This window comes from Plecotus auritus, assembly GCF_963455305.1.
Source record: "Plecotus auritus genome assembly, chromosome: 2".
NCBI classification, from domain to species: domain Eukaryota; kingdom Metazoa; phylum Chordata; class Mammalia; order Chiroptera; family Vespertilionidae; genus Plecotus; species Plecotus auritus.
Window position 1 is genome coordinate 23,345,456 of NC_137771.1, and position 23,828 is coordinate 23,369,283.

At 45.7% G+C, this 23,828-nt stretch overlaps 1 protein-coding gene across 4 annotated transcripts in view; it reads right to left on the reverse strand.

The window, feature by feature from the left end:
- The window catches only part of KIAA0319L (KIAA0319 like), a 131,763-nt gene that overhangs the window by 7,683 nt on the left and 100,252 nt on the right, over positions 1-23,828 (reverse strand). For all 4 annotated transcript variants that reach the window (XM_080653144.1, XM_080653145.1, XM_080653142.1 and 1 more), the window contains exons 10-20: positions 20,936-21,164; positions 19,582-19,705; positions 18,864-18,996; positions 16,624-16,772; positions 15,332-15,483; positions 14,834-14,972; positions 12,988-13,147; positions 5,962-6,104; positions 4,802-4,924; positions 4,176-4,266; positions 3,167-3,258 (exon numbers count right to left, since the gene is read on the reverse strand). In XM_080653144.1, the coding sequence (XP_080509270.1) occupies positions 3,167-3,258; positions 4,176-4,266; positions 4,802-4,924; positions 5,962-6,104; positions 12,988-13,147; positions 14,834-14,972; positions 15,332-15,483; positions 16,624-16,772; positions 18,864-18,996; positions 19,582-19,705; positions 20,936-21,164 (1,535 nt within the window). The remainder of the gene's footprint in view (positions 1-3,166; positions 3,259-4,175; positions 4,267-4,801; positions 4,925-5,961; positions 6,105-12,987; positions 13,148-14,833; positions 14,973-15,331; positions 15,484-16,623; positions 16,773-18,863; positions 18,997-19,581; positions 19,706-20,935; positions 21,165-23,828) is intronic.

Genomic DNA, 23,828 nt, shown 5'->3' on the forward strand with positions numbered 1-23,828 from the left:
CACAAAAATGCCATTTTTAGAAGCTAAATAGTAATTTCACATGGTTCAACCTAATATACTTCAATAAAATGTGTTTTTTTTAAAAATGATAGAATAGCATAACAAAATCCAAAAGAACAGCTGCTAAATGTGAATCCCATCTTCGGAGGGGGCACGCCCCATGCTCCACCTGGCGGCCTTTGTCCCCAAGAGTTCCCTCAGGTGGAACCATTCTGTCTCCAGTCACCCCTCACCCAGGCTTACCCTGGCTCCCAGCAAACATGTCTTCCTCCACAACATGCCCCACTAATTCCCTTCTTCAAGCTGAACTTCAAGTCCATACTTCGTACAATATAGTCTTGAATTCCATTCCCTCATCCTACTAGTGAACCTGCTCTAGGCTGCTCCTGCTAATCCACAGAGCCCAAAACAAGGGCCAGGGCTTGTGGCCTGGTCAGCCACCCCAAATCCAAGGGCATTCTCACCGCCCCCTTAGTTAGACACTGCCCTTAAGAGAAGGGCCTGCTGAGCCTCACCTAGTCTCAGTGTAGTTACATAGATGCGATTGGTCACGCTGGCCTCTCGGGCTCTTCCTCACCACCCTCCCCTTTCACAAGAAGCCTGCCATACTGCAGTCCACCCTCCCATTTTGCCTTTTCAACCCAGCACTTAGTGCGGCCAGCCAGCTTTTCCTCCCTTCCTCAGAAGAGGTGTTGTAGTTTCATTTATACTCCTCTCTCCTTTTTGCCCTACTCCCTCCATCCTTCTCAGGAACCGCACCTGTACCATCTACATCTCGTGAACCCCATTTGAGGAAACTTTGCCTTCGAAGCCCTGTCCTGCTGCTTCTCCACTTTTCATTGCTCAGCTTCTACGAGGACTTTCAAATAGCTAGGGCCTGCAATTCCACACCACCTACTTCCTAAGTAACATGTACTTTCGCCCTAGCTAGTATTGCTCAGTGGATAGAGCACTGGCCTGCAGAACAAAGGGTCCTAGGTTCGATTCTGGTCAAGAGCATGTACCTTGGTTGCAGGCTCCTCCTTGGTTGGGGTTCATGCAGGAGGCAACCAATCAATGTATTTCTCTCACATCAATGTTTCTGTCTTTCTTTCTCTCTTCCACTCTCCCTAAAAATCAATGGGAAAATATCCTCGGGCAAATATTAACCAAAAAAACCAAAAACCTGCACTTTCTGCTGTCATCCACCACTACTCTAGCTTTTTTTTTTTTATTGTTTAAGTATTACATATGTCTCCTTTTTCTCCCGATTGACCCCCCACCACCACGCCAACCCCCCAGGACAAGCCCCCACCACCCCAGTGTCCGTGTCCATTGGTTATGCTAATATGCATGCATACAAGTCCTTTGGTTGATATCTTACCCCCACTACTCTAGCTCTTTAGGTGACCAGAAACTACTCTGTGTTGTCATCCTTCTCAATTCTCTTCCTGCAGCGGCAAGTACTGTTGACCACTCTTTTCATGATGCCCCTCTTCCTTTCCTGATGACCATCCTTAGACTGCTCAGCCCTGGGCTCTTCTCTTATCCCTCAACATTCTCCCCAGAGGGATCTGACCCACGTATGTGGTGCTGACTGGTACCACCAGCATATAGAAGATCCCTATATATTGACACTTCTCCTAACTGTTCTGTTGACTTCAATGTAACTCATCTTCTCTCATCCAAACCCATCACTGCACTAGATGTCCATATTCTGTCAACAGTGCTATCATTCTCTGTCAGGTCAGAAGCCAACCCTGGCCTTTCCTGCTGTCTCTCCCCTTCAATCGATGAAATGTTATCATTAGACTAATTTTCCCAAAGCCAGCACTTTGAAGATGTCACTTCTCATCACATCAAAATAAATGCTTAATTCCTTAGGCTGACGTACAAATCTTTTCACAGTTTGATCCTTGTCAATCTTCCAGCCTCATTTCCTCATCCCAATCCATAACTGTCCTGAAACAAACACTTCATCTCCATTTCTTCCAGGCATCCTCACCTCGAGCAGTAACATCACCCAACCCAGAGATGCTCAAAGCAGCAGCTTGGTGGGAGGACCATCCTCTCTCACACCCCTCTGACAACATACCACGGACCTCATTAAGTCCCCCCCTAAGTGTATTTGCCTCTGTCTCATCATCTCTACCATGAAGACATTCTAGCGAATCTCCTTTCACTTACTCTTGCCCCTCTCCAATTCCTTCACACAGTAGCCTTCTTAAAATGTCTATCATATTGCACCATTCAAGGCTTAAAAACTATATGTGGCTCCCTATGCTCTTAGAAGGAACCTACAGCAAGTTCCCCACTCGTCCAGCCTCATGCCACTTGCCCCATGATCATCATGTCGCCTCCTTCCACTTCCTCAAATGTCCTCTGCTCTTTCCAGCAAATGACCTTCACTGACTACTCTTTGCCTGAAATGCTATTTCCCAGGCTTTACATGACTAACTTCTACTTGTCCCTCAGGACTCGGCTTGACTGTTAATCTTTATAAAGACCTTTCATTATCACCTTTGTGTGTATTTATGAGTTTGTCTGGTTTGCTATAATACAAGTGGTGTCTGGCACAGGGCCTGGTACACAGTGGTCTCAATCCATGTTCACAGATGAGTAAGATAGATGTTGCCTGTCCTGTGGCATTCATGATGGATGGAAACCACCCATGACAGCCCAGCGAGGAAGAGAGGCCCTCTGCAGTCCTGACTCTCCCAGCCCCACCCCTGGAACCAGCTGGGAACCTGCCCTCCTCTGGTTCTAAGACAAGGACAGAGGCTATGGATCTACCTGTAAACACTGGAGAGAAGTGAAAGGAGGTCAGCTGGCAGACATCCCTTTAATCGCATCGCTGCCTCACCTTGTTGTCTGCACAGAAAGGAGAGCCACAGTCCCTGAGCCTGACTACACAGGGCAGCTTGAAGAGCGAAACCCCAGGGAATAAGCAGGCAAAGGAGAGCAGGAGGCCTCGCCTGTCTGCAAAGTGAAAGGACTGCTGAGAGAGCCTTGGCATCAGAGCTGGTCCAGCAGGCAGCTTCTGCCAGCACAGGGCCAAGCCCACCCTCGGCCTTCATCAGTCAGGACACAAAATGCTTTTCCAGCACAAACAGCTGTGAGTGACAGTGGCTCCTCACAGGGAGAGTGCACAAACAGACGCCCCAGCCCCAGCTCCCAGGGCTACTACCTGCTCGGGAGGTTGGCTTCAGCTCCAGGCTTTCCTGATCCGTGGCATCCAGGATTTTGTACTTGCTTTTTCTCTTGGGTTTTCCTTTTTGCCTGAAAAACGCAATCCCCTCCCCTGCTTAGGAAGGAGGCTGTGTGTGAGGTTCAGGTTGACCCCACAGGATGCCAGCCATGCCCGTGCTAGTGGGAGAGCTGTTTCTCCTGCCTTTCAGCCAGGAAAGTTGGCAACTATAATTTATTCAAATAATCCTCACCAATTCCAGGAAAGGGCAAGGGAGACGTGAATATCTTAGCGTGGACTCACCAGTCCACAGTGATACCCAGGGGCAGATTAGTTAAAAATGTAAAGAAAATGAAAACTGTATGCTAAAAGTTCTTTTAATTTTCTGTCTTATACTGCAGGTTGAATCTCAGCTCTGCCACTTATTTACTGTGTGTCCATGGACAGGTGACGTCTATAAGACGAGGAAAGGTTGTCATGTGCATTAAAACAGCTATTATCTATACAATTTATCATGGTGCTTGACACACAGTAAATGTAGAAATCATACTTACAGTGAAAAACATAATAAGCATTACTATTAAGTATTATAAGACTAGATAGGAAGACCAAATGAAAAAACCCATTACCCTTAACCATGACTAACCTAAGTCTGTAACTATGTGAAAACTTGTATACATGTGAATCCCAACGAGTGAGGAAGGCCGAATATAAAATGATCTAAGGTCGTGCGGATGAGGTATGGAGTGTTAAAAGACATACGTCCTAGAGATGTGATCGAGTTCCATACCCAGGCCCTCCCACTCCCACCCTAGCCACCCTTCCCAGGATGCGTATCACTGCGCTGACAGCACTGGCTGAAGGATGTGGGCCAGAGCACTGGAACACTGACAGGAAGGGAGGAGCCCAGGACTCAGTGCCTTCCGTGTGGAAAGGGCCAGATACCTCTCTGATGAGTGACTACAGTGACTAGAAGCCTGAATGAATTTCCAAAGATAATCCAACTTACCTCTTACAACAACAGATCACAGTCCAGGACAGGGTTCCGAAGGCAACGACAATGACAAAGCAAGCAATGATAACATATAACACGCTCCACTCTGCCAAGAAAAACAAAATGGTCAGAGTTGTAGAGAGAGAGAGGCTAGAGGGAGGTCTGGGCTGCCCCCACCTGAGCGAGAGATGGCTTCACTCTGTAGATAATAATGACCCAGGGCTCCCCAGGGAAGGTGAGACATCAGAGTTGAAGGCAGCTCAAGTTTTAAACCTTCAGAATTGTCCCGCTTTCCAGTCCCTTCTCTGAGACCCTGGGACAGTGGGCAGCTGTAAGGAGCTATAACAGAGGGACGGGGGAGCAGAAAGACAGGCCTTGCGGCTGGTTTGATGTAGGCTGCAGTTAGCAGTTGCAGTGAGCAGTTGGTGTGATTTCAGCGTGATTCTTACACAACTGCTTCAGAGCTTTCCTCTAACCTTGAGCAAGTGCAGAGGAAAGAAGTAAAAATCCTCTGCAAACAGAAAATACACAAAGTTCTCCTCGCTTGCTCATCTGCCTCAGAAACACCAACACCCACCCACTCACAACTCAGAACCAGTCAGTGCTAAACCAGCTGGCACAATGCCAAGCAGAAAACTCACCACAGTTGCTGTCTCCATCTCTCAGCTGCACCTTGATGAAATTCTCCATCCAAAAAGGGTCACAGATGCAGCGTTTGGTAAAAGAATCACAGTGGCCATGGTCAGAACAGTTCAACTGGCATGCTGAAAGTAGCAGAAAAGGGAGAAAAGACAACAGGAGTCAGAGCTGGGGGACAGTCAGCGTCCAGTGCCTGTGAAAGCAGGAAGGCACCCCATTCAGTGGCCTGGGAGACGTTTCTTGAAGACCTGCTCCAAGAGCTTCTACACACATTGCCTGTAATTATCATCACAGCTGGATTCAACTGGAGCAGTTAAAAAGGCCACTGGAACATGGTTCCAAACTGTTCGTTTTTGATATTTTGAGAGAGGAAGGGAGACAGGAGGGAGAAAGAGAGATTGATGTGAGAGAAAAATCAATCGGTTGCCTCCCACACTCGCCCCTACCGGGGATTGAACTCCTAACCTGGGTTTGTGCCCTGACCAGAAATGGAACCCACCACCAACCAATTGAGCCACACAGGCCAGGGCGGTTCCAGATTGGTTTTACTTGTTTCTGTATATCAGCAGTTCTTAATATTTCATGTCCTGCAGACCCCCCCTTCTCTGAATAATTTAATTGGCAAAATAAAATGCACAGTATTATAAAGGAAAGCAATTACATTGAATGTGTTTTTAAAATATCTAAGAATATAATTTTTAAAAATAATATATGTGCTTTTATCAAAAAATGAAGTAGCAAGATCTAGAAGCGAGTCTCACAACTGATAACTTTGAAATAGTGATGAGTAAAAATATGTCATCATGCTGTGTGATAGAAATTACCTCTGATTGCTATTGCCTCAAAGTCATGGGTTCTATTAACAGTGTAGTTTGTTGCCTACCTTCATAACTGAGGGAAATAATAAATTTCAGTTAGAGGTTAATGAAAAGAAAGATGTAATTTTTTCCAAAATGTACAGCCCTCTGAACACTCTCAGGGGCCCACAGACCCCTGGTTAAGAACCTCTATGAATCGGGACCCTCATGGTAACAGTAGTGGAGGGAAGAAATTATCTCCATGTTCCTGGAGAACAGGTAATGAGGCCCAAGGACAGTGGGGACTGACAGGTGAGAGGGGGCACTGGGTAGGGTCTTGTTCCCAACACCCCAGAATTACTCACTGACAGTGTAGACTTCCAGGGCTCTGAATACTAGAAAGTCTGCCTTTTGTTTCCGCAGCTCATTCTTGAGCTTCGCTGCCACCTCATGGCCTTTGAAGATCTGGTGCGGAGGCTCGTTTTGAACAAAAAATACCATCTTGGTGCTGCAGAGACAGGCAATGGTATATATGAAAAAGCTGAAGCTGTCAACAACAGCAGCAGCAGCTACCATTTGCCAAGCACCTCTGCTTGTGCCAGAGCCTGTGCTAAGTATTACATGCATTCTCTTACAGCAAGCCAGGGAGAAAGGCCTTATCGGTGTCAGCTCCATTTTACAAAGGACAACACGGGCTCAGAGGGGTTAAGTAACTTGTCCAAGGTCACACAGTTAATTCCGACAGAGCCAGATACCAACCCTGATATGTCTGATCCCAAAGCCTATGCTTTAGAGATGCCCTAAGCTGCCCCAGCTAACAAGAGGACCCATACCAAACAGGTAACCAGAGGCCAGGAAAATGGGGATTTGGTTATGACCACGTCCCTGCTGTCAGCCTTTTAACAGCTAAGACTGTGGTGCTGTTGGATTTGTGCCTGCGTTACTTGTATGACAAACCACAATGCTTTGTGAAATGTAAATTATCAGACGACATCCAATAATTATCCACAGGCCAAAACGATCATTACTACGACAGTAATGACTACACGATGGTGTGGCTAGAACGAGATTCTGTTACTCCAGGCCCAGAATCTGTTTGCTTTCTGACTGTCAATTTCTGTCCAAGGCAGACCATGTTTGAACTCACACCTGGGTGGCACCAAATCTGTTCTCTATGGCTTGGCCTCCACTTTTGGTAGCCTGCCTTTTTACTTCATGTTAGTCTCACAGACCGAACCTTCTCAAGCAGTGAGCCACAGGTTTATAGGTGTGCCCAAGATACTGATGCCCTCCGCACACAGCATAGCTGGGTGGCACCAGCTGCTTACAGTGTAACTCTGTTTACCCCAAAGTGCCATGTAAATTGCATAATTTCCTGTGTGGTATGACATAAAAGTTTGGGAAGCACTGGCATAAAAGTCTTTCTAAAAGCTTGCTGTACAAAAAGGCTAACAATGGATAACATAAATTCTAGAATCAAGAAACAAATCTTTACCATAAAAGATCTGTGGTCCTCTTCTCATTTTCTTATAGTGACCTAATCCATGGGTAATTTCAATTTCTGTCTATATACCAGTAACTCTCACATCTTTAACTCCTTTCCCCGTCTCTCCTGAGTGACCAAATCTTTATCTTTAAATGCTTGCTAGAATATCTGTCCTAGATGTTCCACAGGCACCTTGAATCCAACATGTCTCAAAATAAACTTAGAACAACCATTAATAGGGCACTTACTGTGCATTACGGACTATACAAACATTACCTTATTGGATCCTCAATAACAAGCCTATAAAATGGGTACTGGTTGCCCTGACCGGTTTGGATCAGTGGATAGAGCATCGGCCTGCGGACTCAAGGGTCGCAGGTTCGATTCCGGTCAAGGGCATGTACCTTGGTTGCGGGCACATCCCCAGTAGGGGGTGTGCAGGAGGCAGCTGATCGGTGTTTCTCTCTCATTGATGTTTCCAACTCTCTCTCCCTCTCCCTTCCTCTCTGTAAAGAATCAATAAAATATATATATATTTTAAATGGGTACTGGCATTTTTACTGCTAGAACAGGTTTGGAGAGGGGTGGTAACCTGTCTGGTGGAAGGACCATGCTCTTTCCCACTATATTAACTATCTCCCTCCCAGTATCCAATCCCTCCAACATTCCTCAACTAAGCCAACCAAACCCGAGCCAGAAACCCAGCCACTGTGATGCTCCTCTCTTCTTTCACACTTGATGCGGGGGCAGCAAGTCTGCGAGCAAACCCTTCCACAGTGCTCTGACCAGCACTCACACTGCTTCCACTGCCTGTATCCAGCCAACAGCACCAGCTAGATGGATCCCTGCCTGCTCCCAGGCTGCTGAGCAGAGCTTACAAACCAAGTCCTAAATCACTATGCTGTCTCTGACCCAGTGAACCCTGGCCGCATGTTAGGTTCACCTGGGGAGCTTTCAGACTTTAGGTGCCCAAACCTCACTCTAGACCAGTGGTTCCCAACCTTTTTTGGCTATGCCTCACCTAAGCATCTCTAAAATCCTGATGCTCCCCTGCCATGACATGTAATTCTTATTATTCAAAAAGTGAACTCCTATTCACGTAGAGGAAGCCTAAAAGGCCATTAACTTGGTCTAAACAAGCTTCCAAGAACATGGCATCCATGAAAGAGAAAAATAAAAGAACGAAAGGGCAGTTGAAGTACTGAGGAAGAAATCACTAAGAAATTGTTAACAATAAGAATATGAAGAGAAAGGGGTCCTCTCGAGAAACCAAGATGGCGGCATAGGTAAGCACCTAAACTGCTGCCTCGCACAACAATTTCAAAACTACAACTAAAAGACAGAACGGACACCATCCAGAACCACAGGAAAGCTGGCTGAGTGAAAATTCTACAACTAGAAGGAAAGAGGAAAGCTCACAGAGAATTGGAGGTACGGCAAAGGGGCTTTGTGCGCGCAGAGGAAGGGCGGCTGAGAGCCTGGCTGACTTTCTCTGGCGGAAGGGGGAGGAAGCCCCCGACCACACTGAACCCCAGTTCTGACTGCACTGAACCCCAGTCCCGGGCGAAACCCCATGGACCCAGGCTCATACAGGGGGAGTCTGGACTGTCAGGTAGAGAGAAAGGCACCCGGAGACTCAGAGACCCGGGGCAGACCCGGGGGAGCCCCGGCAGGCAGAGTTCTGGAGGCGCGCACCAGTGTGCACAAAGGCTGCGGAGGTTGCCACAGGCTTTCTCTAGCAGAAGGGAGTCAGAAGCTCCTGACTGCACTGAACCCCAGTTCCAGGTGAGCCCCTGGGGACCCGTGCTCTTACGGGGAGAATCTGGACTCTCGGGCAGAGACTCGGGAACCGGGGAAGGCAGAGGTCTGCAGGCGCGCGCATGCCAGTGCGCACAAAGGCTGCGGAGGTTGCCACAGGCTTTCCCTAGTGGAAGGGAGTCAGAAGCTCCTGACTGCACTGAGCCCCAGTTCTGACTGCATTGAACCCCAGTTCCAGGCGAGCCCCTGGGGACCCAAGCTCTTGCGGGGGGAATCTGGACTCTCGGGCAGAGACTCAGGAGCCGGGGAAGGCAGAGGTCTGCAGGCGCGCACGCGCGCAAGGGCAAGGCTGACTGGAAGCCAAGACTGTCTGCTCCGCCCTCAGACTCCACCCCATCCAAGCTGAGCACAGAGGCTATTGCAATTTGGCAAGTCTAATCCTATAAGGCTGTCTCCAGCACCGAACTTCTCCCAGCGTAGACACAGCTGATCCTTACAGCCAACTGGCCTGGAGGTCAATTTCTACCAGTGATACCAACAACAATCAAGACTTAACTACAACAAGGCTGTACACACAGTCCACAAAGGGGTGCACCAAGAGTGTCCACCTCAGGTTAACTGGGGAGGCCGACCCACTGGGCCATATAGGAAACCTAGCACACAAATCTACCCTACCAACTCAGGGAAGCAGTGAAAATGCGGCGTCAAAGAAACAGATCACAAACGAAAGAAATAGAGGAAAACAAACGACTGGATATAGAATTCAAAACCACGGTTATAAGGCTTTTCAAGAATATCCTAGAAAAGGCCGATAAATATAACGAGACCCTCGAAGATATGAAAAAGGACCAACTAGAAATTAAACATACACTGACTGAAATAAAAAATATTATACAGAGACCCAACAACAGACTAGAGGAACACAAGAATCAAGTCAAAGAATTGAAATACAAAGAAGCAAAAAACACTCAACCGAAAAAGCAAAAAGAAAAAAAAATCCAAAAAGTTGAAGATAGTGTAAGAAGACTCTGGGACAACTTCAAGCGTACCAACATCAGAATTATGGGGGTGCCAGAAGAAGAGAGAGAGCAAGATACTGAAAACCTATTTGAAGAAATAATGGCTGAAAACTTCCCCCACCTGGTGAAAGCAATAGACTTACAAGTCCAGGAAGCGCACAGAACCCCAAACAAAAGGAATCCAAAGAGGACCATACCAAGACACATCATAATTAAAATGCCAAGAGCAAGACAAAGAGAGAATATTAAAAGCAGCAAGAGAAAAACAGTTAATTACCTACAAGGGAGCACCCATACGATTGTCAGCTGATTTCTCAACAGAAACTATGCAGGCCAGACGGGAGTGGCAAGAAATATTCAAAGTGATGAATAGCAAGAACCTACAATCAAGATTACTCTACCCAGCAAAGCTATCATTCAGAATTGAAGGGCAGATAAAGAGCTTCACAGATAAGAAAAAGCTAAAGGAGTTCATCACCACCAAACCAGTATTATATGAAATGCTGAAAGGTATTCTTAAAGAAGAGGAAGAAGAAAAAAAGTAAAGAGAAAAATTATGAACAACAAATACATATCTACCAACAAGTGAACCTAAAAATCAAGTGAATTAAAAACCTGAGGAACAGAATAAACTGGTGAATATAATAGAATCAGGGGCATAGAAAGGGAGTGGACTGATAATTCTCAGGGGGAAAGGGGTATGGGGGGTTCAGGAAGAGACTGGACAAAAATCATACACCCATGGATGAGGACAGTGTGGGGGAGGTAAGCGAAGAGGGTGGGGTGGGAACCGGGTGGAGGGGAGCTATGGGGGGAAAAAGGAGAAACAATTGTAATAATCTGAATAAATATTTATTTAAAAAAAAAAAGAATAAGAAGAGATATGAAAAAATAGCAAATAAAGTTTCAAAACATATAATAGAGAAGTGAAATGCATAAATATGCCACAATATATATTTATATACTGTATTTGAGGCCCCTAGAACCATAAGAAATGCAGTAACTTCACTGTTAATAACTCATTCTCGAACTGTCCCCCTTAAAAGTCAAACTGCCCCCCTTGGGGCGTGTGCCCCACCCCCACTGGGAACCATTGCTCTAGACCAGTGGTCGGCAAACTCATTAGTCAACAGAGCGGCAAACCGCGGCTCTAGACCAGCGGTCGCCCACCTTTCGGACCTCACAGACCACCGCTGCTCCAGACCAAGTGAAATCATCTGTGGGTGAGGCTCAGGTAATGATGTTCATCAAAACCCCATGTGATTCTGGGAACCACTGCTCTCATCGGTCTCTCATCTTGGCTGAGACACCAACATTGCTCAAGACAGCACCCATTCCTGGAGCTGCTACCCCCAACCTTTAGCACTTTCCTCATGCTGCCCATCTCATTCCCACCTGCTCAAGCAGAAGGCCTTGTCTTGTTTCAGAGATGAAACACAGGGTGTTGGCACCAATGGTCTCAAGCTTCATCCTCTCTACCTATAAATTCACCCTAAAATCACATCTTCCCTCCTTTCCTCTATCTCCAGAGTGGTGCTCCTGCTCGATGAGGGCCGGTCCCCAAGACCTACGTCCCTTTATAACCCTCTAAACGCCCCGGTCTCCTTTTCCTGCGCCTGCTCCTCAGTCTTTAAGAATATTCAAGTATTTCCTGTCTTTAAAGGTGTTCTTTTGATCTTATCCCCCATGTTATTTTCAGCATCAACCTCTTCAAAGAGGTGTTATACTTCCCATCTCTGTATCCTCAAACCATAAAATGAATTTGTCCTCTGTCCCCCAACATCTGAGTAAAATGTGTTCTTACCACACCTGCGTCTCTGTAAGCATCTGAATCCTTTGGCAGCCCCCCCTTCCCCTCCCTCCTTAACTTACAGCAGACCAGCCCCACCTGGTTTTCCTCCCACCCCTCTGACTGCTATTTCTTACTTTCCTCGTTAAATATGGGTTCTCCAGAGCTCTGTCCTCAGCCCTCTTGACACTCCCCGGTGTGTCTCATCTGTCCTCATGGCTTTGACTCCTGCTCGGATGCAGACTCCCTCTCTCTGGCTATTCCTCCACCCCAGGTTCCTGCCTATACTTGCTACTATCTGATGAAACATCTTCCCATGCAACCCATAGACACACCAAGTTAAACAGTCAAAACTGAACTCGTTATCTTTTCTTTGAAACTGATTCTTTCTGTATCCCTGATCTCAATTAATGGCATTCACATCTATTCAGGCATTCAAACCCAAAGCCTCATGTTTGATACCTCACAGGGTCTCCAAGTCCTGTTGATTTACCCCTGAATTTCTTCTTAGTTTCTTCTCCTCTTCTGCTGTTTCCATTGCAACTACCTTAATTCAGGTTTTATTACCTTTTTACTAGACTACTCCAAAGTTTCCTGCTTGGTCTCCCAGTCTTTGGTCTCCCTATTTCAGTCTAGCCTTCACACTACTGAATTCCCTTATAAAACAACCACCAATCTCCTTGCTTTAATAAAACAAAAACTTCAGGTACATAAAACAAACTAACTTGAGTCCTCCAGCCCAAAATATAATCTTCTTGACTTGCATATGACTATTCTCAGTCTACACAGCAGTCCTACCTTCCACCACATTCTGGGGCCCAGTAAGCTCTCTGAACCTGTGATTTCTTCTAGAGGGATCATTGTGCTTTCACACCGTAGGACCTGCTCATGCTGTTCCTCCATTCTGAATTTCCTCCTGATTTCCCTAAGCTTGATCAATGCAAGTTTTACTTTGGGAAGAATCTCTGGACTATCGCCTACCCCAACCTCTGGAAGAATTAATTACCCTTGCCTCTGTGCCTCCGTGATACCACACACTCTGTCAAACCCACCCTGTACTGACGTTTACTTGATTATTTCCCTACTAGATTGGCCTTCAAACATAATGGACCTCTTCTGACCTGGTGCCCTGGCCCCTTGCAGCAGTGTCTAGTACAGAGCATGTGACACATATCAGAAGAGAGGAGCTCATTAAAGAAACGGACACCATGAGTGGTTCCTGGTCAGAGAGCCCACTCTTCTCTATCTACCCACACTATTTCTTGGCTCAGTCACAAAGCCCAGGGGGTAGGGGGAGGCGTTGGTCTTTCTTTTCTCCCCCAATTCATTGCCCAGCTACCTCTGTTCCGTGTACGGCTGAATCTTTTGCACAATGATGTCGGAATCCAGCACCCCCAGGAGGACCCCAATCTGGCGGATGAACATCCCCTTCAGCCTCTCAGTCAGCTGACTGACGTTGACATCCAAGATGATCTCCACTAGATTGTTTTTCCTGGGATCTGGAAAGCATGTGGATTAGTCATGGCTTTAGAAGCAGGAGAGGTAACACAGACCCACCACTGTGCATGTGCTTTGGCACAGGAGAGGAAGGAATGAGAGCATACAGAAATGGTGCTGGAGTTTCGAAAGGACTCCTGGTCCCTATGTCAACCTGAGAATTACCACCATGTGCTGGGGGGTGGGGTGGGGGGGTTGTCAGGGAGGCAACAGGGTTTAGTGAAGGGAGTGGGAGAGAGAAACATGCTTTGAAAACCTCTCCTCAACTGGCTTTGCTGAACTCTCTAGGGTGGGTAGGTTTATCTAGCAAACTCTCCTGATCCACATCTGATTTTCAGGGACTGGTGTACTTTGTCTACAACAATGGGAGGGAAAATGCCCATCTCAACCTTCTTATCAATAATGGGAATGCATCTGCCCTGTAGGTTTGAAACAGTCAACACAAAAGAAATCAGGCACAAGGATCCCAGAATCAAGGATTTCCTTGGAGTCACCTCACACAGCTACATGGTGTTTTTACAACTTAGAACTGGGAAACCATTGTGCTTTACTTTTGATTATGTCCTAAAGACTGTTCTACACTTAGAAGTTCAGTGATTATTCAGAATACTTTATTCACACACTTGAATGCAACATTTGCCTGTTCTGATGTATAATTTACACAATTAGTGGACAATGTGATCTGATTTTAAACACAGAAGAGACTTTTGTTTGTTTTAATCCTCACCCGAGGATATTTTTCCATTGATCTTTTAGAGAGATTGGAGCAGAAAGGGAAAGACAGAGAGAAATATCAATGTGAGAGAAACACATTGATTGGTTGCCTCCTGCGTGCGCCCTGACCAGGGCCCTGGCCAGGGAGGAGACTACAACCAAGATATGTGCCCCCAACCAGAATCGAACCCAGGACCCTTTGGTCTCCAGGCCAATACTCTATCCACTGAGTCAAACCAGCTAGGGCCACAGAAGAGACTTTATAGTGACTTGGGTGCTGTCCTTCAGAGAGATGGGACAAGGACTGGAACATCTGCCAAGATCCTTCCCATCTCAGATACGGATACACAGGTTTGGCCTAGATAATAAAGAGCAGGTTTAAAGTTAATCCCTCCTCATCAGATGCTCAGAAATTTATCAAGCTCTATCCCACTCCACACTCACTTCCTCTCTAAAACCAAATTAGCCTCAAAGCAAAATAAAAACATGGTTCTATTTAAGAAAGAAATTTTATTTCTGCAAATCTGAAAAATGTAAAGGACACCAGTTACTTTACCTTCCCTGGATTGTCAGAAAAAGCCTGAGGCTCAACTTATAAAAATAAATGTTTTCTGCATTTGGGTGCTGATGAGACATCACGACTCAAGTTATTCCTGTGCTCAGATCCCCAGGGTACCCTCTCCCGTCACATGTAGAGCAGGAAGTGCTGGACTTGGGCACAAAGGCCCGGCTCTGAGACAACCATCCTGAGTTTCTGTTTCTTCATCTGAGATGAGGAGGAGGAGGTCCATATTCTTGTGTGGGTAGGAGAGGTAATGTTGGAACAGACAGACTCTAAGGGTTTTTCAGCTTGGGGTTTCTGGATTTTTTAAAAAATCTGGCTCTGTCCATGCTGGGGAGAAGGTGTCTCAGGATGGAGGCCCTGCTTGGCTTATCCAGCAATTCCACTCAGTCTCATCACTAAATGAACTCACCAGGTTTCACCTCCACAGTGGTCTGGTCTGTGTTACTCTCACCCTTCGCATCAGTCACTTTCAGATGAAATGTGTAGGTTCCCTCGACCAGGTTGGAAAGAAAGAGGATAGGGTGGTGGTCAGAGTGATTTAACACCTCCTGTGGGGTTGGATAACATGGCTATGTTTGCAAAACAAAACAAACTCCTTCCATGGACTCAGTTGCTGCTGTTACCACTAGGCCCCTCTGAGCTGGACTGCTTCACCTCCAGCAGCTTCTGCTCTGGAACAGCACTGCAGCCCATGGCTGCTCGCGTTAGGGAAGAGAAACTTACCCTGTGCCACGCTAGCTTGCAGAGTGGCCCTATGCAAGTCATTTAACCTCCCTGGATTTCAGAGAGCAATCCAGGTTTGATACAAGAAACCACTTGGTTAGAACAGTAGACCATCTGGCTCAGCCCCCTCTCCCCATCTCACCCCTTGGAACATGTGTTGCTCTCCAGCTCCTGGCACACTTACCCCTGCCGCTGGGCTCCCCTCATCTCGAGTCCAGAGGTAGCTGACTATTCCCTTGTCATCTGAGGACTTGGAGCCATCCAGCTCGGCTGTGTCCGTGGGCAAGGTTATCACCACATTCCCAGTTATCTTGGCTATAGGTGGTTTGTTGGTTTCTAAGCAAAGAGAAATCATTGAAATCATATAATATTCTAGGGGGAAAAAGGAAGTGCTTCTTCATGTTTATGGGAAATTAAATGGAGAACTGTTTTAAGAGTCTATCCATGCAAGCAACTAACAGCATCGATTTTTTATTTTTTTTAAATCCTCACCCAAGGATATTTTTCCAGTGATTTTTAGAGAGTAAAAGGGAGGGATAGAGACAGAGAGAGAAACATCGATGTGAGAGACACACCGGTTGGTTGCCTCCCACACGCATCCTGAACAGAGCCAGGGATCGAGCCTGCAACTGAGGTGTGTGTCCTTGACAGGAATTGAACCCATGCCCCTTCAGTCCACAGGCTGACACTAACCACCGAGCAAACCGACCAGGGCTAAAGGTCCTGAGGCTCCAGTCCCATGGAGAGAGAAATACTCTCTGACCCATACAACAGAGGGGATAAGTGTAGTTTCCTCCTATATTCCCACAGCAGCCTCCCCGAAAGGAACCCATTTATGTCCTTTGGAGGTATATGATAATTGGAAACGAAACCCCACAATTGGATTAAAGCCTTGGAGTTTAGGTTTCATCTATCTGATACCACAAGTTCTCTTTAAAATATGGGTAATATGGATAATATCTGATGGTTTTTCCTACTGTCAGCTTGGAGCCCTCTCTCGAGGCCATTACTGATCATGAGCCTGCAAACCAGAGCAAGGCCAATCAACTCTTGTCTCACGTTGGCTTCGGCGTGCAAGTTCACAGGAAAAGCACAGAAAGCTACAGTGCAGGACAGTCATTCTGAAGTCTGACAGCAGGTGTCACTGTAGCTAGTGGGAGAGTCACAGAAACCCCAGGTCTTAGCAGCACAGAGGCAAAATAAAAATGCAAAGGAAAAAAAAACTTAATTCTTTCCCTATTCAATAGAGAACGAAGGAAAGGAGAAAGGGAGAGAGGGGAATGCAAGAAATGAAAAATCACCTTACAATCACTCTCAATGAAGATTGTTTTAGAAAAGCAAGTATCAGCTGCCCTTACCCCAACTTTCTTCCCCACACCCTGTCTCTAAATCGATTTCTGCAGCCAAACAAGAGATGATGAATTCCTCAGTTATCTAACCCTGAGGCTGCTGTAACAACCTGAGGCAGGGAGGTACCTTCTTTGACAATGACATTCACAGAGCTCTGGCTTTGCAGGTTCCTCTCATCTTTGACAGTCAAGGTGAACACGTAGGTTCCCACTTGCAGCCCAGTCACAGTGGCGACACTGCTGTTAGCCTTCTCGAGCTGCACCCCATCAGGTCCCCTGGACAAAGAGAGAAACCAGAGGCTGGAGTTGTACCTGTTTGCTGCTCTCCTGTCCCTGACTCAGCAGGTGCAGACAATTATTGCCTCAGATGAGACATGAACTACTGTTTCCCAGACCTTGAGAGGACAAGTTTTAAAATATTCCATTTGGACAGCGTGTCATTTGGCCCCACAATACAGGCTACCTGCTGATCAGAAAATTCCATTCACCAGTTTTCAAACAGATCTAGCCTTATCCTTTATATGAGCTTCTAGAACATTCAAACCCTTTGCTGTTCCAGTTTGTAAAAGGAAGAAAGTGTTCTAAGCAGGTCTCTGATCAAAAGAATGATTTCGTAGCGATGTTTCTGAAAAGTATTTCTGGCCCAGTAGTTGGTCCAGCTCTTGCCAGCAAAGAAGCAAAACACATTTCTTAATCATATGACAAACTCACTCTTGCTGAAAAGTCAGAGAAAGGAAATGGGCCAAAGCTGCAGAGGAATTCTCAGGGCAAAACCATCCTCTTCCTAGTGGCTCTGGAAGCAAAGCTCCCGCCAGCTCCCAGACAGGGACCATAGGGGACCAGGCACACTGGGCACCCTTCCTTCTCCCCTGGGGCCTCACTCAGCAGTCTGCAGCAGGCGAGTGAGCTGTGTACTGACACCCAGACACAACACTGCACACACTCTTGAGTCCTTCTGCTCAAGAGTCAAAATGCCCCAGAGCTTTCCTTAAAACTACAGGACAACCAGAGAAATCTATAGACTTTTCTGTTTTGTTTTGCTATTGAAACTTATGACCTCTGGCCCTATTAGCCCCTCCTGAAACAGATTCTCCCCAATGAAGCTTGCTAATAAGCATTATTTCTGCTGTAAACACTAATAAAACTCAACCAAAAGATTCATCACTAGTATCTTCAGTACTTATAATTAAAACACACGGGGCTGAAGAAGAAAGAATAGGTTCTCCAAAAGATAGAAACAAGAGCTGAGAAAAATAATTTCTAGAATCCAACTCACCAATAGTAAGGTAAGTAGTTTCTGTAATCCAATTACAGCCCTTTCCCATCCACCTCTAATGCCCCTGACCAAAAACAAAAACAAAACACCCAGTCTATTCTATGATTGCTACCTTTGGAAACAGAGAAATTTAGCTCCTTTTTAACTTTTAACTCTTCCTTGGAATTCTTTCACTACTTTTGAGTTCCAGTTGTTATGGTTTAAAGGAGCTGAAAGAAACTGTGAGAGCCAGGAATGGTTCAAATTTTAATTAGTATTATTTGGTAGCTGCCTTTCGCCTCTGGCTAATGTAGTTGGTAAGTGTGGTCTTCAAGGATATAGTAATAGAGCAATGCTTTCATTTTGTAGGTGAATTTTCAATTCTCCTTGATAGCTGCTCTGTCCCATCCCCCTGCCAGCCTTACCCAGTTAATTTTGAGCAACAGTATTTTTCTGCTCCATTACCCCTTCCATCTTGGCTCTCAAGTGTAATTAAACTATGCATTTCAGCAGATGGATCACACCTGTAAAAGCACCAGGACTGCAAAATACTACCTGGGGACTAGCTCAGTGGTCGCCAAACCGCGGCTCGCGAGCCACATGCGGCTTGCAAGCCGTGGTTTGCCGCTCTGTTGACTAATGAGTTTGCCGACCACTGGACTAGCTGGTGGTAAGCATTCTTTATTTCTTACAAAAATTAACTTATATAATTTTCTTAGCGTTGAAGTTTGGCATTGCAAACCTTTCTTTCTCAGTTACAGCCCCCTTGAATAAGCCAACAAGAGCAAGTAAGCACTTAAAAAATTTTTGTAATCCTTGCCCGAGAATATTTTAACTGATTTTTAAATTTGTTTATTTATTTCTATTGATTTTTAGAGACTGAAGAAGGGAGGGAGGAAGTGAGAGGGTGGGGGAGAGAAACATCGACCAGTTACCTCCTATACATGCCCCAACTGGGGATCAAACCTGCAACCTTTTGGTGTATGGGATGATGCTACAACCAATTGAGCCACCCAATCAGGGCACAGCAAGTACACTAAAAAAATAAGTAAAACCTTGCTCTGCAAATGTCTGGAGCCTTTGCATAAGTAAGGCTTTGTGTCAGTACTCACTGTGTTTTTTCCCAGAGATACGAGATAATTTTCTGATCATCTGAGCTTTTGCTACCATCCAAGGTTGTGCTATCCATGGGAAGTGTCAGCTCTTTATCTGGGCCTGCATCTGCCCGTGGCGGCTTGTTGTTTTCTAGAAGACAGAGGCATACAGATCAAAAGCAGGCAGTCAGCTGGGAAAGGAGAGGATCCAATTGGGACATATATTCTGGAAGCCATGAGGACTCTGCCTCTCTGCCCAGAGATGGTCAGATACTGTGGGACAGATATGTACTGGGGTGTGATCAGGAAACTCACAATGCAGAATAGAAGACTGAAACATAGAACACTTCTGAAAGAACATGGCAGAAGTTACAATGCCATGCTAAATGGGAAATATAATGCTCTAGGAGTTCAAAGGAAAGGGTATGAGTGATACGACAGGGCTTTCTTAAGGAAGTAGGCTTGAAGCTGGTCCTTAAAAGACACATGATAGGATTTGGGATGGCAGAGACTCTACCTGTTATGTCTCCTTGAAGGCACATTAGCCCAGGGCAAGGGATAAGTTGAGGCTAGGGGAATGGACAACAGAAGTTACAAGGACAATAGAAGCTGCCAGGGGCTCAGTGGATTGGCGCCTCCTACTGCTCACTCATACAGCTCTGAACCCAAACCCTCTTCTCCTCAAGGTTAAAGGAACCAGCCAATAGAAGAGCCTGCACCTCAAGGTTGGACTTACCAGGCTGCACAATAACAGTCACTTGAGCGGTGGCCTGCTGTCCTATTGTGTCAGTCACTGTTAGCTGGTAAGTGTAGTCTCCTTCTTGCATGGCAGAGAGCTGCAGGATTGGTGTTCTAACACCCTGGATATAGAAATACAGACCATGGAAAAGCAGCCTCCAAGAGTCACAACATCATACGCTAAGTCCTGCTTGGGTCTAAGAGACTTACCCAGTTTTCTAAACCTATTTGGTACTAGGCTACTACCTCCTAGAGTTCAGCAAAATTAGTGAATGCTGGATCAGACGCTGTGGGACATCTTGTTAAAAAGTTTCCCCCCTAAAGAGAACAACCCTCCCTGATACAGCAGCAGTTTCAAATAAAATCAGAGCTCTCACAAGGGAGGGGAATACAGGAAAATGTACAAAGATAAATAAGATCAGCCTCTAAGACCAAAGGCAGAAAGAAGACCATGGATATATAATAACACAATTTTTTAAAAGTGTTCTTCCTACGAAGGTTACACAGTGATCCTAATGAAGTGCTCAGTAAAACATGGCAGCAATTCCAGATGCTATGTCACGCTATGATGTTCCCTTACAGATTTGTGCAGATTCTGCAGCAGCAGAGAAACCCAACACAATACTTAAACTAAACCCAGGTGAAACGTGAGCTTTAAGTCATGCCTTAAATCTAGAAACATAGACTCCTGAGTGTCACAAGGAACATTACATATCTTAGGACAAACTCCAATGCAGGAACTTTACAACAGTGGGAAAACCTGACAGCCTCTTGCAGACAGTTTGTTGTGCCTATATGTCTTAAAAGTTGTAAACTTTCACATAAAGGTCTGTATTTCCTGATAATAATGGGACTGTACTTCCATCTGGCCACAACCAGCTGGGCCTGAGGAGCAGCTGGCCCCTTTAGTCAGGGCTTAGGTTCTCTGGTTCACCACAGCCCCATCCAGTTTTCTTTACTTACTTATGTTACCTGTATGGTGACAGATCTAGTCTCTTATTAAATATCTGCAGAGAAGAGCTCACCGCCTAGTTGGGCAATCTACTCCAATTTGTAAGATTCACACCCATGCAGCTTCTAAATAGTTTGACTCTCTGGAATCATCCTAGAGCAGCTACCATTTCTCATCCAGTCTTTTCTTCTGATACTAAACATTTAAGATATAGGTTTTTGATAGTATGTTAATTAAAGGCTCCTTAAACTTTGTGGATTTTTAAAAAAAATTCAAATATTCTATGCACAAATCTGACTTCGGTAATTAAAATACAGCAAAAACAAGCCTTGGGTGGGCGATCCGGTCCAGTAGCTCTAATTCGCCTGGGCAAGAAAAGACAGAAACTCTTCCCTCCTACCTGCATCTCCACCACTTTCCCTTTGCTGCTGGGGCTGAGTGACCACTCATAGCTGGTGATGCCATGGTCATCAGTGCTCTGGTTCCCAAAGAGCGTGATGGAGTTTTGGGGCAGGGTGATCACTTGGTTGGGGCCTGCATTGGCCACAGGGGGGTAATCCACAGCTTTGTTCACTGTCAGGCTTGCAGTGGTCGAGTTGGTAGCTCCATCAGAGTCTACTACAGTCAAGCTATCAGGGCAGAGAGGAGTGCAATCAGGGATGGTTTTCAGTAAAGAAGAAGAAACATAAGAGGACTGAAAATCAAGAATAAGAAATACCAGAGTGGAAGGGTTACTAATTAGTAACCAATTCTTACCATTCCTCTTAGAAAGGTAGAGTAATACTAGAAGCTAACTCTATAACTGAGGGCTCACTGTGTACCAGGCACTGTTCCAAGTGGTTTAGAACACAATAAACAACAGCTCTATAAAGTCCTATCTTCATTCTACTCCCTACACATATGAGGGTCTAAGGCAGAGAGAGGTCAAGTAACTCGCCCAAACTTGAAAGTAGTGGAGTTAGGACCTAAGCCCAGGCAGTGTGTCTCCAGCGCTGTTTTGCTCTGATGCCTGCATGTACCCGTGTGCTGGGACCGGTACAAGCACTGTCTGACCTAGCCCTCACAGCAATCATCAATCTCAATTTATGAGTGGCTAAGAGAGGCTAAGTAACCTGCCCAGCACCCCATTGTGAGCCAAGATGCAAGCCCAGTTCTCTGACTCCCAAGCCTAGAAACCAAGTCTTAAGAGAGAGTCCCTGGTCCCTATTCCTATGGGGTACAGAGACGCTACATTAACTAGTGCTCTGACTGCAACAGGCTCTTCTCCCCACCATCCTTTTCGGCTATGTACACTCACAGGAATGGACATCCTGAGCAGACAGCCTCTGGGATGGACTAGTAGGGCTGGCTGTGGTAAGACAGGAGCCCGAGATGGAAATGAATTCTCCTATGCAACAGTCTCACAGTTTGTGCCAGTGTGAAACAGGATTTGAAAGAGAAAAATAATGTTCATTTATAAGAACAGGGCAGTTACCTAAATGATGCCATCCAGCTGAACAGCCTAAAGCTGCTCTTGCCACCTCAAAATGTGAGCATAAGCAAGCAAGGAGGTTTGGGCTCCTTCCATTTTGCTGACAGAAAGATAAAAAGCATAAAAAAGACATGTCATTTATTTAAATCTTACCACCAGCCACAGACAGGACCAGGCATCTGTGGGGTTTTACCCCACAGCCTCACCTTTTCCTATGGTCTGAAGAGGATTTTTGGTATTACAGCCTTGAGAAAAAGAGCACAAGAACATCCGATACATAGACATGCAAATCAAACATCAGAAGAAAAATCCACAGAAGTTTTCTTCATTTTCCAGTTTGCCTGTTGTTTTCAATTTTTTGTTTTTTATATACTATTTGTCTCCTCTTTCAGAATAAAAGCAAGTTATAGATAGGTGGCAAAATGGAAGCTGCCCATTACCGGCTTTCACCTCGGTCCCTAGCTTACACGCAAGAATGCTGGAAACAAACACCAGCTGACCGCAGGGCTGGGGAAAAAGGATACTGCCATGTAAAAGCAGGGTAGAGGAAAAATGAGTGGAATAGACTGGATCTTAATGTTAATCAAACTCAACCCCGTCAGTTCACAGATTGAGGCTTAGAAAAAAAGAATAGATCCCTAATACCCTATCCATCTGAAACCCTGTTTTTAACCTTGGTTAAACGCTCAGACTGCTTTTGTGACCTTGGGCAAGTTACTTAACCTCTTGGTACATAAATTTTCTAATCTATAAAATAAGAGTAATTATAATATTTGTTGTAAGGTTTAAATGGCCTTCTGCTTGCAAAGAGCTCAGAACAGTACTAAACACATAGCAAATGTTCAAAAACCAGCAGTTATTTTTCAAAACATCAACCTAGCCCAGGTTAAATTCCATAAATGTTAAAATTCCTATATTAGAAATCTAAGAAAATCAATTCACTTTTCCATTTAAAGCCAATAAAAAGGCTTCAACCTTGTTAAATGGCAACTACCTTTCATTCTCCTGAAGTCTTGAGTCAGTGACAGTGCTGCTAAGTCAGAACCTGCATATGTATTTATTTTTATTATTATTTTTTAAAATATATTTTAATGATTTTTTTACAGAGAGGAAGGGAGAGGGATAGAGAGATAGAAACATCGATGGGAGAGAAACATAGATCAGCTGCCTCCTGTACACCTCCTACTGGGGATGTGCCTGCAACCAAGGTACATGCACCTGACCGGAATCGAACCCGGGACCCTTCAGTCCCCAGGCCGACGCTCTATCCACTGAGCCAAACTGGCTAGGGCTGCATATGTATTTATATGGTAGGTGTGGTGCTACGACATTCATCACTGTGTCTCTGGTAGTGTCTAAAACTTGATTAATATCAGAGGGACGGATAGAAGATGGCGGCATAGGTAAGAACCTAAACTGCTGCCTCGCACAACAATTTCAAAACTACAACTAAAAGACAGAACGGACACCATCCAGAACCACAGGAAAGCTGGCTGAGCGGAAATTCTACAACTAGAAGGAAAGAGAAAAGCTCACAGAGAATTGGAGGTACGGCAAAGGGTCTTTGTGCGCGCAGAGAGGAAGGGCGGCTGAGAGCCTGGCTGACTTTCTCTGGTGGGAGGGGGAAAGAAGCCCCCGACTGCACTGAACCCCAGTTCTGGGCGAAACCCCGTGGACCCAGGCTCATACAGGGGGAGTCTGGACTGTCAGGTAGAGAGAAAGGCACCTGGAGACTCGGAGACCCGGGGGAGACCCGTGGGAGCCCTGGCGGACAGGGGCCTGGAGGCGCGCATGCCAGTGTGCACAAAGACTGCGGAGGTTG